The sequence below is a fragment of the Mesoplodon densirostris genome, chromosome 11 (genome assembly GCF_025265405.1).
Source record: "Mesoplodon densirostris isolate mMesDen1 chromosome 11, mMesDen1 primary haplotype, whole genome shotgun sequence".
In the NCBI taxonomy this organism is placed as follows: Eukaryota; Metazoa; Chordata; class Mammalia; order Artiodactyla; family Ziphiidae; genus Mesoplodon; species Mesoplodon densirostris.
This window is the reverse complement of record NC_082671.1, coordinates 78,375,509-78,393,904: the sequence shown is the minus strand read 5'-3', so window position 1 is coordinate 78,393,904 and position 18,396 is coordinate 78,375,509. Positions and strand designations below refer to the sequence as shown.

At 40.7% G+C, this 18,396-nt stretch overlaps 1 protein-coding gene across 1 annotated transcript; it reads left to right on the top strand.

Annotated features, from left to right (window-relative positions):
• The first annotated feature begins 358 nt into the window (after nt 1-358).
• HSP90B1 (heat shock protein 90 beta family member 1) lies at nt 359-17,863 on the top strand. Its single transcript, XM_060111907.1, has 18 exons — nt 359-529; nt 1,541-1,643; nt 2,347-2,488; nt 3,055-3,171; nt 4,549-4,880; nt 8,817-8,928; nt 9,155-9,277; nt 10,570-10,686; nt 12,196-12,333; nt 12,418-12,495; nt 12,630-12,695; nt 13,165-13,434; nt 13,706-13,951; nt 14,702-14,838; nt 16,369-16,447; nt 16,539-16,694; nt 16,955-17,077; nt 17,569-17,863. The coding sequence occupies exons 1-18, from the start codon at nt 481-483 to the stop codon at nt 17,596-17,598; spliced, it is 2,418 nt and encodes an 805-aa protein (XP_059967890.1). The 5' UTR covers nt 359-480; the 3' UTR covers nt 17,599-17,863.
• The last annotated feature ends 533 nt before the right edge of the window (nt 17,864-18,396 follow it).

Genomic DNA, 18,396 nt, shown 5'->3' with positions numbered 1-18,396 from the left:
AGCGAGTTCTAGGATCCGGAAGTGGTTCCGCGTGACCTCTCCGTAAGGAGGATGTGTTCTGTGCTGACGTTCATTGGAGGGTAGCCCTTAGAGACCGGAGCAACCAGGCAAAGGGGCGGTGCCGCGTGAGAGGGGCCCGCGGAACCAGTTGATTGGAGAAAAGGAACCAGAGCTGACCAATCGGAAGGAGCCACGCTTCGGGCATTGGACACCGCACCTGGACAGCTCCGATTGGTGGACTGCGGTCCCCCCCACGAGTCCCCATTGGGTACAGGTGGTGCGTGGTACGGCACGATTGGTGGATTCGTGTTTCCCGTCCCCCGCCCGCGAGAAGTGGGGGTGAAAAGCGGCCCGACCTGCTTGCGGGTAGTGGGCGGATCGCAAGGCTTGAGGTGTAAGGATCCGAGCCCGGCGTGGGTTGGGGGGGGCGGAGGCGGCCTCTGCGATCAAAGGGGACTTGAGACTCACCGGCCGTGCGCCATGAAGGCCCTGTGGGTGCTGGGCCTCTGCTGCGTCCTGCTGACCTTCGGTGAGTGATCCTGGAGGAGCGGGCCCCCCTGGACGCCCCCCCTCCTCAAGCGCGGCCTCTTCTCGAAGGTTCTGGGGGCGCTAAGCCCGGGAGGGGGATTACAGGGCCTGTGCTTGGTCTGTGGGGTGTCCATTGCTTTTCCTCGAAAGAGGCTCGGGGTTTCGTTTACTCTCTCCTTCCTCTGGAAAGACAAAAGGAGAACGGAGTCGTTTTAATCCCTTACACATCTCCTAGTATCCGCTCCTAGAGGGCTCAGCCTCCTCGCGGTGGGGCCTCCCTCGGGCTCGTGCCCCCCTCCCTGCCCTCCCCCGGGAGCATTGTGTGTGCCCTTTCCGGAGGACTTTTGTCAGCTGCCGCAACCTTTGGCCATCAGAGTTTGAGGACCCCCCCCCCGCCCCCCAGGCTTCCACGCCTCGCCAACGCGAGTTTCCTTTCTTAGCCGCTGGGCTGTGGAGCGTGAGGCCCGGAGGCAGCGAACCGGCAGTGTCAGCGTGTTTGACTCACTTTTGCTCGAGCTCCTTAACATCTTAAAGTCTCTAAACGTCTCTTCGCTTTCTCAGGCCCCTGGGCCCTTCAGTTCCCCTCGCTAGAGGTTGCACAAACCCTTTTCGTGTTCTGACTTGTGATATTGAAGGCCTAAGTTTTGGCATGGTCAGTGTGGAGGCCTTGTCTCGGCCTGCGGGCAACACGTGTGAATGTAGAAGGGGCCTGGAATCGAATCTGCTCAACAGTATTTATAAAGGATCCCAGGGCCACCCTTTAGAAGTGATGGCTGCCTCCGTATTTCAAAATCTCCTGGGAGACCTCAGTATCTGAACTTACATAAGAAATACGCTTACGTGGGTTTACATTGGATATTTAAACCTGTGGATCCATTCTTACATCGCCCCCTCCCGTATTTGCCAAGTGAATTTTGCAACCACTACGCTGGCCCTGTTTGATCTTGTTTCTTCTGAGAAGTACATGAAGCAACGATGCTGAAGAGTTTTCTGGTGTTAAATCTGCCTTCAGGGTCTGTCCACGCTGACGATGAAGTGGATGTGGATGGGACAGTGGAAGAAGATCTGGGTAAAAGTAGAGAAGGCTCAAGGACAGATGATGAAGTAATACAGAGGTTTGTGTTCTTCTGAAACTATACAGATAACCCGTTGGGAACTTGGAATACAGTAGCTTTTTTGTATCTCTTCTCGAAAGATCCAGATGCAGTTTAATACTCTGAATTTAAATAGAGAAAATGTTAGGGGTAGTAAGTGTGTGCATACATAGTATCTCCTAACTTTGCCACTAAGAATGACTGGTCAAAATGAGATGAATTCCCTTGAAAACTATTTTGATAACTCTGTTTCAGAATGCTAGCACTATAGCCTTCCTAAGACCTTAGGAAAGGCTTTTCCTTTGGTTTTATGGTCAGTGTGTATACTTAGTAATTTTAAAAAGGAATTCTGTCAGTTGAGCAATGTTTTGATTCGGCTTCTTAGGACTTAAACTTTTGTAGACCCTTAGAAGCCAAAGTTTCCCAGAAAGAGGGTTTCCTGTGAGGAAACATAAATGAGTGTAACTTTGCTTTTTAGGCGAGGGAAGTTGGGTTTATTTTTCTGACAATGTTAAACACAGAGTATTTCCAACATGCTGTTAAAGGTAATGTACTACTGTGATAAAATAATAATGAGATGGTAGACTAGTAATATAAAGGTTTGCATTTTAGCCTTTTAACCGTTAAGACAACCTTAAGAGATCACTGTGCTCTCATCACAGATCCTATATTTTTGGAGGGAATTAAGTAATGCAGTATTAGTTGATCAAATTTATTTCCTTAGAGAGGAAGAAGCTATTCAGTTGGATGGATTAAATGCATCCCAAATAAGAGAACTTAGAGAGAAATCAGAAAAGTTTGCCTTCCAAGCCGAAGTTAACAGAATGATGAAACTTATCATCAATTCATTGTATAAAAATAAAGAGGTAAGCAACATGTGGTTATGATAATGTTGTTTTGTTTCCGTATGGTAGCTAACTTGTTAACTTTCATAGTGAATGTGCTGACATAGCAATTCCAAGCAAGTAGTTGGCAAAATTAAAAACCCAGTATGTACAAGAATCACTACTAGATACCTATTTGTGTGTGTTTGAAGGGAGGGGGAGGGTTGCTAAACATTTTCCCTTCTTTTTTTTTTCCCCTTTCCCCTCCAACTGTGTATGGCCTGCTAAATAGTTGTGAGTCTTAAGTTCAGTCATAACAAACTAAGCCTTGAGTATTGCATACAGAAAGGTCATTAGGAAGGAAAATAGAGTATATCAGCTACGCTCAGCAGTTCAGGTGTTCCTTGTAGTCGCTACAGCCCTTTGTGTAGAGAGCTGTGCCTCCTTTTACCAGGAGAGTAATGCCACCTCTGTACCACAGAAGTCTAGTCCTTGAAGAGTGCTTTTTCAGAGTACAGAGTAGAAATAAAATGAGTTTGACATTAAATTTAATGTCTCGTGTATCTTGAGGCTAATCTAAGTGTGTATTAAATCTGGCTTCCATTTAGATTTTCCTGAGAGAACTGATTTCGAATGCTTCTGATGCTTTAGATAAGATAAGGCTAATATCACTGACTGATGAAAATGCTCTTGCTGGAAATGAGGAATTAACGGTTAAAATTAAGGTAAGCTTAGAACAATTTTCTTTTTAACTACAAAGAATTCTTAGAGATAGAGAATGCATATCAGTCAAGATAGGCTAGGTTAGGAGCAATAACAATTAATTCCCAAGTGTCAGGGACTTAAATCAGGGGTCAGCCAAATATGGCCTGTGGGTCAAATCTGACCTGCTGCCTGTTTTTATTTATTTTTAACATTATATTTTATTTTTTTCTTTGGCTGCGTCAGGTCTTTGTTGCTGCGTGAGGGCTTTCTCTAGTTGCAGTGAGCGGGGGGCTACTCTTCGTTGCGGTGCGCGGGCTTCTCCTTGCAGTGGCTTCTCTTGTTGCGGAGCATGGGCTGTAGGTGTGTGGGCTTCAGTGGTTGTGGGGCGAGGGCTCAGTAGTTGTGGCTCACGGCTCTAGAGCGCAGGCTCAGTAGTTGTGGTGCATGGGCTTAGTTGCTCCGTGGCATGTGGGATCTTCCCGGACCAGGGCTCAAACCCGTGTCCCCTGCATTGACAGGCGGATTCTTAACCACTGCGCCACCAGGGAAGTCCTGTTTTTATAAATAATGTTTTTGGAACACAGCCATGCCCGTTTGTGTGTTATCTGTGACTGCTTTTAACAGAGGCCGTATGGTCCACAAAGCCTAAAATACTCTCTGGCCCTTTTCCAGAAAAAGTTTGCCAACCCCTGGCTTAAATCATCAATCATGGCTGCCTGTGGCCTTTGCTTTGCATCATCTCTATGACACAGGCTGATTGAGCAGCCGCCATCTGAAGTGTAGCTGGTTGCCACAGTGCAGAGAAAGCTTGGAGGGTCTCGCATCAATTAAAGGCTCCAGCCTGAAAGCCACACCCCTGACTCCCACTTGCAACTCGTTGGCCAGAGCTAGTCACATGGCCTTATCCAACCATAAGTGGAGGAAGTATAATCCTACTGTATTTCTGGAAGGCAGAGAGCTGGGAATGTTTAGTGAAGAACATTGGTCACCACAGATTCCAAAGACAGAAGTCATTCAAATTTTGAATCCTTTTAATTTCTATCAAAGAAATAGGTGAAACATAAAATTTTATTTTTCTTGAATTTTTTTTTCATAAATAGCTTCCTTCATTTAGTTCTATCTATGCCCTTTGACATTTAGACCAGTCCTTGCCCTCTTTATATGGATACTTTATCAAATACACTGAACTTACTCTCTATAAAGATGCTTGTGCTTAAGATGTACGCTTTTTGAAAAGGCCATAAAATACTATATGAGGAAAATATCTCAGTTTTGTTTTCTGTATTGGAATTGATGCGGTCCAAAGCTGGTAGTTTCTCAATATATAGCTCAGTATTTCCTTTTTATATCATGAGTATTGGGCAAGTATAACTGTTTTGTTCTTGTCTTGGTTTTAGTGTGACAAGGAGAAGAACCTGCTCCATGTCACAGACACTGGTGTAGGAATGACCCGGGAAGAGTTGGTTAAAAACCTTGGTACCATAGCCAAATCTGGGACGAGCGAGTTTTTAAACAAAATGACTGAGGCACAAGAAGATGGCCAGTCAACTTCAGAACTGATTGGCCAGTTTGGTGTCGGTTTCTATTCTGCCTTCCTTGTAGCAGATAAAGTTATTGTCACGTCGAAACACAACAACGACACCCAGCACATCTGGGAGTCGGACTCCAATGAATTTTCTGTAATTGCTGACCCCAGAGGAAACACTCTAGGACGGGGAACGACAATTACGTGAGTATTACTAATTCCTAATGAGAATTAATAGTCGTAACGAGGATCTTGATTCTCCAGTTCTGGCTCTGAGCAAACGGCCTATTCTGGGCCTTAATTTCTTTGCCTATAAAAATGAGGAACTTGAACAGTTTTCACCACTTGAAGTATTTTGAGGCCTTGCAAAGGGCCGGACCCAGAGTTATGGTGGCTGCTGTCTATGGAGGGCTTGAAGGAGGAAGGGTTAGCTCTTCAGGGAGAAGGCAGATCGGAGGCCTCACAGACAAGTGGCTTGTCCAGGTTTTCCAGGTAAGCAGGACTTAGAAAAGTGGTGTCAGTCTGTGGAGCATCATGGATAACGGCGGTGGCACAGCGTGTTTACAAGATTCAAGGTATTCCTTGCAGGTGGTGGCAGTTACTGATGGAATTTCTGATGAACTTTGTTAAAGTTTTCTGAAGGTGGTGTGGAGGATGGCAGGACTGGATGAGAAGAGACTCTTGGGGTAACCTGGGTAACGGTTGAAAACATTCCAAGACAGTAGCCAGGGTTGGGGGCGGGTTGGAGAGCACAGGAACAGATAAAGGACTTGAAGAGAGTTAAGAAAGTTCTTTGGAAGAAAACGTCTCATTCGAGGATAGTTACTAGTTATCGAATTTGATACGGAATTCATTTTAAGCCAGTACCTATTGTTGGTGTCGATGAGACATATCTTATGCCCAGTATCTCCTGGTGCTTGCAGCTCTGTGAAGTGTGAAGCAGACAGGCGACAGGGCAGCTTTCTGCCTTTTGTTTTTTTCTCCATCTTAGAGATAAAGAAATTCCAATTTAGAGGTCAATTGACTTGCCCAGTTCTGCCAAGTGAAAATGCCTACAGTCTTGATTTTTTTCTTAATTCAGCTTAAAATTTTCTCAACATTAAGGATTTTTAAATATTCAGGTAGGAAACAAGCATACATCTATCATTTCGACCAATTTTCTTCATCCCAGAAGACATTTCCTATCTTCATTGTCAGAGATTTTCCTTTCATGAAACTAGACAACTGCACTTTAGTATTTTTACTAATTTACTGTTCTAAATTTACCTTCTCCTGCCTTTCACATCTCCTGATCTCTTTAGGAGGCATCCCTAATAGTTAAACCCCAGGGCCCTCTCTGTTAGGTGGTAGGAGAATACAGGTAAATCACATCTTTTAACTAGAAAGAGATAGAAAATGATGTCCCAAGAGGTGCTAATGTCTTAGGTTGCTAAGAGACAGGTGAGACATCTAGATGGAAGCTCCATGTCAGCAAACATTTTGTTGATCCTCCGTTCCCAGAGCCTAACGCATGACTGGCAGGTATTGGTATGAATGAATAAGGGTCATCAGGATGGTTTCACACGGTAGCATGGATGGTTGATCAGTAAATGAAATCTTAAAACAGGTTCTCCTTTCCTTGGCAAAATTACCTTTTTTCTTTAAGCCCTCCTTCCCGACCATTCACTTAACAGATATTCATTTGAGTGCCTGTTACCTGCTAGGGTTTAGGGCTACAGTGGAGAATAAGACAGTTGCTGTCCCTGCTTTCACATGGCTCATTCGACTAAGAAAAAACATGAGATAATTTCAGAGTGGCAAATGCCAGAAAGGAAGTTAAGGGATACCTCCCTCATCAGAAGGTCTTTCTGAAATGGTAATAAATTAGGTTCAGATATTCTAGGCAGCAAGCACAGCACGTTGGAGGTTCCAGAGGCAAGAGGCCCATTTGAGGAACTGAAAGTCTAGAAGTGACAAGGTTAGGATCTTGCCCTGCATACATATGACTTCATCTTGTATTTGACTAATAAAGTAGAAACCATCAGACAATTCAATTTCCTCCCTACTCCTGTCTGTACCCCTAAAGTAGCCACCATTAGCTACTGTACCCTTATGAGAGATTTAGTGAGGATTAAATGAGATCATGAAATTAGCATCCTGTAAGTGCTGTAAAAATTACTTCTGTCCCTCCTACTACCATGAGGGAGTATTCTACATTTCTCCCCAAAGCTAGTCTCTGCTTCTCATCTGTTGTCTCTCACGCCACCTCCTCAGAGACTAAGCATAAATTGATGCCTACCATGTCTTTTAAAGCCTTTCCTGAGCACCTTCCTCTTTCCCATCCAAGTGTAAACGCATTGAAGTCTCTGGTAGGAGGAACGAAGGCAGGTGGTGCCGTGCCCTGTGCTGCTGCCAGGCATGCGCTCTCTTCTTCCCGCCCCCCATCTACTGTTGAGCTTCTCAAAAAAGCAAACTTGCCTTTGTGGCTACTTCACCTTCTGTTCACAGCTCAGCCCACTGTGTTTTGACTTTATCCACCATCTTTCCATTGAAATAAGTCACCAGTAATCCTTGTTGCTAAATCCAGTGGATTCAGGGTTATTTTAGTTGGTATGGCTCCCAGCAATAGGTTCTTTTTTTTTTTTTTTTTTTTTGTAGTTTTTCTCTTGTGTTTTCTACAGAATTTGCATTCTACTGCTCATACCTTAAAACGATCCATTCAGTACCTAGCTTCATCTCTTTAAACTTTCCATTGCCTACATGTTGATACTCTCTTTCTTCAAAAGTTCAGTTTCAGCCCTTTCACATTATCCCGTGTCCCTCATGCAGTCTGAACCACTGTCTTGGATCCAGGTTCCAGCTCCTCCTCAGGGTTCTCTAATCTATATTCTTAGTCCAGATCAGGAGTCAGCAAACTTTTTCTTAAAGGATCAGCTAGTAAATATTTTAAGCTCGTGGACTACAGGATCTGTCACATGTCACAACTCTCCTATTCTAGTTTGAAAGCAGCCATAGACAATATAGGATGAGGTTGTATCCTGATAAAATTTCTTATGGGTGCCAGCCAGGGTTTGCCAACCCCTGGTCTAGATCTCTCTACGGGGCCCTGGGCTCATATGTCTAATTGCCTCTTAAATACCTCTAACTAAGATGTCTAACCATGAGCTTCAGTTTGCATCCAAAAGTGATGCAACTCTGCACTAACCCCGGATCACTAATGTGTATGCTCCAAGACCAGAGATTTAGTCCCCTCACTAGGCTGTGTCATCATGTGCTGTCTACGTGTTGGCAGGTGCTACGAAACTATAAGCTTTTTGAGGCAGGGAGAGAACCATGGATACAACATTGCCCATATTTACTGGGAGCATAAACATCACGACTACCTGCTGTGTTTGAGAGTACGCTGTGATGATTATTTTTGGTGGATGGAGGTGGTGTTTGCAGAAGGGGTGTGAGGAAGAAGAGGAAGCAGTGCTACAATTTTTGCTATTGTAATTATCTAAGCCAGCGCTGTCCAGTAGAGCTTTCTGTGGTAGAAATGTTCTATCACTGCTCTGTCCAAGATGGTAGCCACTAGCTACATGTGACTACTGGAATGTGGCAATATAACTAAAGAACTGATTTTAACTTTTATGTAAATAGTCACATGTGACAGGTGGTTACTGTTTTCTTGTCTAGTGCAAATGTAAACAATAGTTCAGATTAATTTTCTAGCTTTTTTTAAGGAACATGTTTTTATTAGGGGTTAACTACAATAATCCCTTGATTTCTAGAGTAGCTATCAGAGTGCATATGATTCTACTTTTCTCCAGAATATTGCAGTGATTTCCCACCTTCAACTAACTTGAGATTTCTGTTCTCCAAATGAAAAACATCCAGCACATTGAGAAGGTTGAGAACATTTTCATTTTTTTACTTGGAACTAAGAATATTTTCCACCCGAGGGAGTGCAAGAAAGTTCTTCCTTTACCATACCCATATTTGGTACATTTAGCTCACAAACCTTTATCGGTGATGCGAGTTCTTAACACGGATAACGGGGGCATTGTTGGTTATACACAGAATTGCTGGCTATTATAGTCATATGAGTATTTAGACAAATTCATAATCAGATCCTTTAAACCATCATGTCTCTCTCTAAACGTCTTACTTTCTTTGCAGCCTTGTTTTAAAAGAAGAAGCATCTGATTACCTGGAACTGGATACAATTAAAAGTCTCGTGAAAAAATATTCACAGTTCATAAACTTTCCTATTTATGTATGGAGCAGCAAGGTAAATTTGTAGGAATACAATTTATGTGTATTACCTTGGCACATATTCGAATATTTAACACTGAAAGAATGAACGTTAAATATGGTTCTTTCAATACAGGATACTCTCAGTGTTTTCTTACTGAAGATCGATTTTTTCAGCTGTAATTTTGTTTCATATCCTATAGCTGAAATCAGAATTATTAAACAAATGAGTTCAACCGTAATTCTACTTTCTACTTCAACAGACTGAAACTGTTGAGGAACCCATGGAAGAAGAAGAAGCAGCAAAAGAAGAAAAAGAAGAATCTGATGATGAAGCTGCAGTAGAAGAAGAAGAAGAAGAAGAAAAGAAACCAAAAACTAAAAAAGTAAGTCTGGTTCATCTTCCTACTTAAAATATTTTTTAGGTTATAAAGTACCAAACTTGTAGAAAAAGAGATCAGATTTGTTGTTGCCAGGGGTCGGGGGGTGTTGGAAGAAGGTGCAAAAGGTAGAAACTTCCAGTTATAAGGTAAATAAGTACTAGGGATGTCACGTACAGCGTGACAGGTAGAGCTAACGCTGCTCTGTGGTGTCTAGGAAAGGTCAGAGAGTAAATCCTGAGAGTTCTCATTATAAGGAGAAACTCCTTTCTTTGGTCCATTTTTTAAAATTGTTGTTTATTCTTTTATTCTCATCTATATGAGATGATGGATGTTAACTTATTGTGGTGATCATTTCACAGTATGTGTAATTCAGCCTTTATGCGGTATGCCTAAAACTCATGCAGTGATGTGTATCAATGATATCTTGATAAAACCAGAGAGAGGGGAGAACTAAGGTAAAAAACATTGTTTAGCTTATGTTAGAAAAAACACAGAAACCCAAATATGCCCAGACCGATTTGAGGTACGCTTCAGTTCTTAATGGTCTTCTTTTTTCAAGGAGTGAGTCCGTAGGCCCAGCTTTTAAAACCAAACTGTGTGTGTGCGCGCACGCGCGTGTGCTCTCCCCCTCCCCCTCCCCCCTCCCTCTCTCTCTCTCTCTCTCTCTCTCTCTCTCTCTCTCTCTCTCTCTCTCTCTCTCTCTCTAAGTTTTAAGTAGCAGATGCAGGTCATTTTTATGAAGAGTTCTCTGACTTCCATATATTGCCCAGGACTGATGGCTTATGATATGTTTTGAATTTTAAAAGCTTAAAAAGCTTTTTTGCATCTTTTGTCATGTAGATATCAACTATAAAATTAGTTCTCTGGTCTGCTTAGGTAGTAGAGTAGGTAGAAGTAATGGTGGTGGATTTTGAGAAATATTTATTGTAAGATGTTGGGTTTCTATAAGTCATGAAATAGAAATACATAAGATGTATATCCTTCTAAACTCAAAACAGGTATTTTTAAGAAATAGCATTTTAGCTAGTTAAAAATAACTGAAAAAACCTTAGTTGGATTGTTATCAATGATAATGAATAACCATTTGTCTTTGTTGTATTAAATAACAGACAGAAGTACTTAAAAAAATTTTTTTTGATCCACTTGGCAAGAACCATACTACAGCATAGGTACCCTTTGGTGCTTCCTATATTAATACTTTTTTGAAATGTTCTAAAGCTGTGGTTACTGTGGTATAACTATTGATACCACTGGTATATCTGCTAGGAGAGACTAATCAAATACTGTAACTTCAGGTTGAAAAAACTGTCTGGGATTGGGAACTTATGAATGATATCAAACCAATATGGCAGAGACCATCGAAAGAAGTGGAGGAGGATGAATACAAAGCTTTCTACAAATCATTTTCAAAGGTAAATGTTATTTTAGAATAATGTGATAATGAAACATTACTAAATCAAAAATATGTTTAAAAATAGTTTTATAACTATTTCAACACAACTGGTTTCCTTTTTAATCCTGTGTATTTTATATTATGCATTAAAAAAAATTTTACTCTGAGAAGGAATCTGTAGGCTTCACCAAATTGCCAAGTGGTCTGTGCTACAAAAAAGGTTTAGAACTGCCTACTAGGTACATGCTTGATTTCTACTACAGAACCTGTAAGACCTAAAACCATGTTATTGAATGACTTTTAACATAATATTGAAGAGCATGTTTACAACATCAAACATTTCTTTTGAGGTCATATGCCTAGGAATAATTACTAAATCTATTTCCTTGCCAACGTTTTGTTTTCTTTTACTGATCATTTCTTGTAACTCTTAGAATCCAAAACTAGCATTGACTAAAATTGTTTCAAGTTAATGTTTCCTGAAACATCTTGCACAAAAGAGAACAGTTTAATGGACTTAGCACGGCTAGAGAAAACTTAATGTTCTGTGATTGTATTTGTTCTTTGCTCTATTCCATCTGCTAACTTGTTACTTAACCTTTGTTTTCCTTACCTTAACATCCAACCATCCTTTCAGCTTTACTTCCAAAAACTTTCCCTTGGTTCTGCCTCTACTTTCATTCCCGTGAACTCGAAAGTCCTAGTGCATATGTAAAGGTACTTGCGTCTCGAGCAGCTATATTAGAAATACGTGAGCAGTGTGTGATTTTAAGTCTTTTAGAGGCTACATTTTTTTAAAAAGTTGAAACAGGTGAAGTTAACTTTTAATAACATATTTTTTTAACCCAACGTACCCAACAGTGTTATTTCAACAGGTGATCAGTATAAAAAATTGAGTTGTTTCCTTTTTGGTTTTTTTGTTTGGTTGGTATTTTTGTGAGGTGTGTGTTTGTACCATGTTGTCAAAGTCTAGTGTGTGTTTTACACTAACCAGCACATCTCAGTGTGGACTAGCTACATTTCAAGTGCTCAGTAGCCATATGTGGGTACGGTAATGTATAATGCAGGAAATTTCTATCCTTATGCTTTATAGCTATTTACATACCTCTTTTTATCCACTGCTGTTCCAAATTTCATGGAAGAATCCTGTTCCTGAGTACTTTTTTGGTTGAACAGTACACTCATGAAATGTTGTATATTATTTTGTCATTTAGGCAGGGCGGTGGTTTTCCTGTCCTGTTCTCTTACATGTGTGGAACCTAGACTCATCCATCCTTCCCCAGGTTTAGGCAATAGAGTATTATTGACAGTCATCATCAGAACAACCATGTACAGCCAGCTAGAAGTGCAATCTTAATTGTTTCTTCTTCCCTCCTTGCCCCCCACCTCCACTTTTTTGGTAAGGGTACTTTTTTGTTAGTTAAATGTTAAACTGTGTTAGTTAAATGTGTACGACATAATAAATTGCTTAGCGTTTGCGCTGCCTTTTTCCTGTGCCTTTTGAATGACTAAGATACTAACTTTCTAGGAAAGCGATGACCCCATGGCATATATCCACTTTACTGCTGAAGGGGAAGTTACCTTCAAGTCAATTTTATTTGTACCCACATCTGCGCCACGTGGTCTGTTTGATGAATATGGATCTAAGAAGAGCGATTACATTAAGGTGGGTTTTTATATGGTAAAAACTGAGTTTAAAATTTGAAAGTATGATTTCCAGAAAGTCACCTTTTTTTTGGTTTCTGCTTAGCTGTATGTGCGCCGAGTATTCATCACAGATGACTTCCATGATATGATGCCCAAATACCTGAATTTTGTCAAGGGTGTTGTAAGTATCTGGAGATGAATGGGGGAAGAGGGGATTAGAGTGGGGGTCTGGAAGTGGTGTTTTCTTTGGGTTGGTTGGTTTTATTTTTTTCCAGTGTTTTTATTGCTAACTGAACTTTCTTTTGCCACCTGAAGGTGGACTCAGATGATCTCCCCTTGAATGTTTCCCGTGAGACTCTGCAGCAACATAAACTGCTTAAGGTGAGTGTCTCTGGGAAGAGACCGGCCGCCTTGCTCTTTGGTTGGGCTTCAGAGAACAAGACTCCATTAGTGGAGTTCCCAGGTTTTGCGACTAATCCTTGGCTCTTCAGATAAAGAACTTAATTTTACTCTGGAATGATCAAATCCTGAGAATCTGATTGTTCTCCCCCCAACATTTTATAATAAAAAATTTTCAGACTTACAGAAAAGTTGAAAGAGCAGTGAATACCCATATATGCCCACTACCTGGTCTTAAAGTTAGAATATAAACATTAAAACAATCTTGTGATGGTTTCCAGTGACAACTTAGTTTTTGCTCCATCTGACATAGGAGTACTCACCATTCCCCGCCCCTTGATAAATACCAGCGTCTGTATCTTTCACCACTACTCCCCTGCTACCTTGCGTATTGTATGTTCTCAAAAGTTTGCGATGAGCTTCTGTAAAGTTACTCTTTAATTCTGTTTAGGTGATTAGAAAGAAACTTGTCCGTAAAACCCTGGACATGATCAAGAAGATTGCTGATGAGAAATACAATGATACTTTTTGGAAAGAATTTGGTACCAACATCAAGCTTGGTGTGATAGAAGACCACTCAAATCGAACACGTCTTGCTAAACTGCTTAGATTCCAGTCTTCACATCATCCAAGTGACATTACTAGTCTAGACCAGTATGTGGAAAGAATGAAGGAGAAGCAAGACAAAATCTACTTCATGGCTGGGTCCAGCAGAAAAGAGGTGAGGTGAACTTGAACTGGTCCTGGTGTGTAGCTGGGGATTTATAGCCAACTCTTGAGGGAAAAAAAGGAAAACTTACTTATAATTATAAACTGAAGTAGTTATGAGGCCTGTCAGTCACTTCTAGGAAGAAAGTCATTTATATTCTCTGCACCTCTTAATTCTCCACCTGTAAAACGGGGTTGCTGGTACTACATAAATGTAGCTACGAGGATGAACAAATATACCAAGGCCAGACTTGGAAATTTTTGTTACTTTCTTAATTTTGTAGGCTGAATCTTCTCCATTTGTTGAGCGACTTCTGAAAAAGGGATATGAAGTGATTTACCTCACAGAACCTGTGGACGAATACTGCATTCAGGCTCTTCCTGAGTTCGATGGGAAGAGGTTCCAGAATGTTGCCAAGGAAGGAGTGAAGTTTGATGAAAGTGAGAAAAGTAAGGAGAGTCGTGAAGCAATTGAGAAAGAATTTGAGCCTCTGCTCAATTGGATGAAAGATAAAGCCCTCAAGGACAAGGTATTCTAGAAATTAGAAATTGTGAAAATTCTAGCGTCTTCATTTTTTAAAATGTGTTGTGTCAGCAAATTAAACTTTGCAGCTGGTACTTTTGTAACCATTAAAAGTTGTACAGGGCCTCCCTGGTGGCGCAGTGGTTGAGAGTCCGCCTGCCGATGCAGGGGATACGGGTTCGTGCCCCGGTCTGGGAGGATCCCATGTGCCGCGGAGCGGCTGGGCCCGTGAGCCATGGCCGCTGGGCCTGCGCGTCCGGAGCCTGTGCTCCGCAGCGGGAGAGGCCGCAACAGTGAGAGGCCCACATACCGCAAAAAAAAAGAAAAAAAAAAAAAAAAAAAAAAAAAGTTGTACAGAACAACATTTAATATTGTAGTTAAGTTATTGGGAGGTTGAGCTTAAAATTTATGAACTACAAAGAATTGAGAAGTGTTAGCCTGTGGGTGCGTATTTTTCTTCCCTTTGTAATTTAAAGTTTTCCATAATTTAATACTGTTTTTATAATAGCTTAAATTTTTACCGATTAAACTTAAATTTTAAATGTTTTTAAAAGTTGATGTTTAAGGACTTATTTATGACTGAAAATTCAGATTATTAAATGACAGTTTCCTAAAAATCTGAATGAGAGGTGCTTTTCTGATCTGCCTCAGTTTATGATGTTAAGCGATGAGCCCTTAAGGAGTTGAAATGCAATTACTTCACGACCTTAACTGTTGATATTTCTATATCTCTAACTTTTGGTTTCCTTATCCTAAGATTGAAAAGGCTGTGGTCTCTCAGCGCCTGACCGAGTCCCCATGTGCTCTTGTGGCCAGCCAGTACGGATGGTCTGGCAACATGGAGAGAATCATGAAAGCCCAAGCATACCAGACCGGCAAGGACATCTCTACAAAGTAAGCATCCTCATGGAAGTCCTGCCGAGGTGTTAGCTCTTGTACAGCCGTCCTTTAGAAGATAATGGCAGCTTCTATACAAAGAACTGAGGTGTTTTAAGTGTCCACCACTGTCTGTTGTATACTAGATAAGTTTACAAAGGGATTAGATTGCTACATTAGATTGCTAAAGAAAAGGTCTTGAAGTTGTGATTTATTTTATAGTATTTTATTACAGATGGAAATGTTCTTAATCTGTTACACATAATGTCTTTTGGCATTAGATTATATGCTTGGCCTGGTATCTGGACTTCTTTTACATTTTTAGATAATAGTTACAGATGAAGTTAATGACACTTATATTTCTTAAAGGAGTTAAATCCTTTTTTTCACCCCCAACAAGTATGCTCCACAAAATAAAGGGTAGAGGGTGCACAAGTTAACGAGTATTTGAACTCAAGGGCCAAGTACTGGAGGTACACTGGGTCTTTGGTACCCTTTATTTTCAAGAAATATGTATTTCAAGTTTTTATTTTAATGTCACAACAATAGCTTAGAAAATGACTTCTTCCTTGCTCTTATTCTCTTCTACCTGGAATATCTTCTTATTAGCTACCTAATCATCATACTTTTTCCCCCCAGGCCTAGCTTAAGGATTCTTTTCCTAAGTGTAGTATCCATTGTCACAATCCCCAAACTCCATTTAAAAATATATCTATAATTCATAATTAGCTTGACTCACCAGTGTGTAATATTTATAAAATAAATTGTGACATTCAGACTAGTCAGGATGACAAATCATAATCCTCTAAGTCCTGCGTGTATGATAGGTTATACCAGGATGTAGGGAGACGGGCTTCTCCCTGTCCTCGGCATGCAGCTATAGGAGGGAGAACAGTCACAGGGGATGGTAGGATGCTAACGACGATGAAGGTATACTCAGAACGCATTGCAGCTGACTTCAGAGAAAAGAAGCAGTTTTTCTTAGAACCATATAGGTTGAGGCATTGTGGAGAAGGTACTTGAGCAGCACCCAGACCTCTGGGGAGACACAGATGCAATTAAGATAGTGAATACATTAAGAGGGGATGAACAAGACATTAAATCAGTTCATCCACTCAACAAAGGCACTTGGGATTCATTAGTAAATAAGAGTTCAGGGCTTCCCTGGTGGCGCAGTGGTTGGGAGTCCACCTGCCGATGCAGGGGACACGGGTTCGTGCCCTGGTGTGGGAAGATCCCACATGCCGCAGAGCGGCTGGGCCCGTGAGCCATGGCCGCTGAGCCTGCGCGTCCGGAGCCTGTGCTCCGCAACGGGAGAGGCCACAGCAGTGAGAAGTCCGTGTACCGTAAAAAAAAAAAAAAAGAAAAAAAAAAAAGTTCATTATTGTACTCTTTCATCTAACCACACACATATAAAGCATGATGTAACAATATATAAGCATGTCGATTTTTCAAAAAGTTGTTCTCTGTAATCATGAGTTAGTAATAGAGTATGGGAAATGCATGGACCCTAAAATTTGATATGTTTGTTTTTGTACTCTGTAACAGTTATTATGCCAGCCAGAAGAAAACATTTGAAATTAACCCCAGACACCCACTGATCAGAGATATGCTTCGAAGAGTTAAGGTGAGCAATATCATAGCCATACTCCTTTGTCTTTTAATTTGACTACTTTGGACCCTTTAATATTAATCAGGTGTGACTTCTTCCATTTCAGGAAGATGAAGATGACAAAACAGTTTCAGATCTTGCTGTGGTTTTGTTTGAAACAGCAACACTGCGGTCAGGATATCTTTTACCAGACACTAAAGCATATGGAGATAGAATAGAAAGAATGCTTCGCCTCAGCTTAAACATTGACCCTGATGCAAAGGTTTGAAGTAATTTATTGAATGTTTGAATCCCCAGTGTCACGCACATTGCTAGAAATTAATGAGAAACTCCCCCTGTTACATCCTTTTTTTGTCTGTCTCCCTTTGTTAGCTTGACTGTTAACTCTAATTAGAGGATTGACTCTATAGTTCTGGATAAACCGGAGTGAGGTTAATTATGATCTTATACATTTAAATGAGCAAAGTGAAAATAGATCCAAGGTGTTCAATGCATTAATGGGCTCATAAATGTTCCCCTTAGGTGGAAGAAGAACCAGAAGAAGAGCCTGAAGAAACAACAGAGGATACCGCAGAAGACACAGAGCAAGATGACGACGAAGAAATGGATGCAGGAACGGATGAGGAAGAACAGGAAACAGCAAAGGTAGAACAAACCAAGAGTGGGACTTGCATTTTTAGTTCTTGCAAAGTTAAGACTGTTACAGAAGTCAAGAAATAAGTAGTCATCTAATTATCAAATTCAAAAGCTGGAGCAAATCCCTTTTTTCTTTAAAGTGTGTACTTTGATCTTCCCACTTCCTTTATTCCCTTAGGTTAGCCATCCATTCTTGAGATGTTACTAAGCAGATTGTTCCTTAGCCCACGGTGCTTCTGTGTTCTTTGCCACTTGCTTCTGCCTTAACTGTAGTAACATTAGGCTATTTTAAATTTTTGATTGTTTGTGTTCAGGGACTGTTGATCTTGTTGTTGGGTTCTAAGTTATTTTGCAGATTAGCAAAGTGAGGTGCTAGCCTACAGCTCAAGTTAATGGATAGGCTGGGTCCATTTCAATTGTTTTTTCCATGCATGAACCTTCTGTGAGCTAAGGTTTGTTGTGCTGGTTTTTAATGTCTTCTGATTTTTCTGTTTTCACAGAAATCTACAGCTGAAAAAGATGAACTGTAAATTACACTGTCACCATTTGGATCCTGTGTGGAGAGGGAATGTGAAATTTAACTCATTTGTTTTGGGAGAGACTTGTTTTGGATGCTCCCCCCCAGCCCCCTTCTCCCCTGCACTGTAAAATGTTGGGATTTTGGGTCACAGGAAGAAGTGGGTTTTTTAGTTGAATTTTTTTTTTAACATTCCTCATGAATGTAAATTTGTACTATTTAACTGACTATTGGTGTAAAATCTTGTCATGTGTATAAAAATAAAAAAATCCCAAACATTCAGTGTCTTGCCTGTCTTTTCATAATTCATTGATTTTTTCCTTTCCAGTTTTTATTGTGATGTAATTGACATACAGCACTGTATGAGTTGAAGGTGTACAGCACAATGACTTACGTACATCAGGAAGTGATCACCCCAATAAGTAGTGAACATCCATCATCTCATATAGATACAAAATAAAAGAAAAATATTTTTTAGATCATGTGTCTTGGGTTTTCTTCCTTTCAAAAATAATTCATATTTACTAAAGTGTTTTTTTTAATTATCTTTAAAAATCACCCATAGAAAGAAGACATACTCTTCCTTACAGAAGAATTCCAAATAATACATGTAGAAGCTCCCCTTTCTAGGAAGTGGAGCTTAATCCTCCTTTTTCAATGTGGGCTGGATTTAATGACTGTCTTCTGGAGTATGGAAAGGAGAAAACAGTAACTTTCTATAGAGAAACTTGGCAAGTGCTACCTTAATAACCAAGTGATCAAGGTTCATATCACCAGGGATGTCATGTACCCCCTGATGTGATGAGGAGGG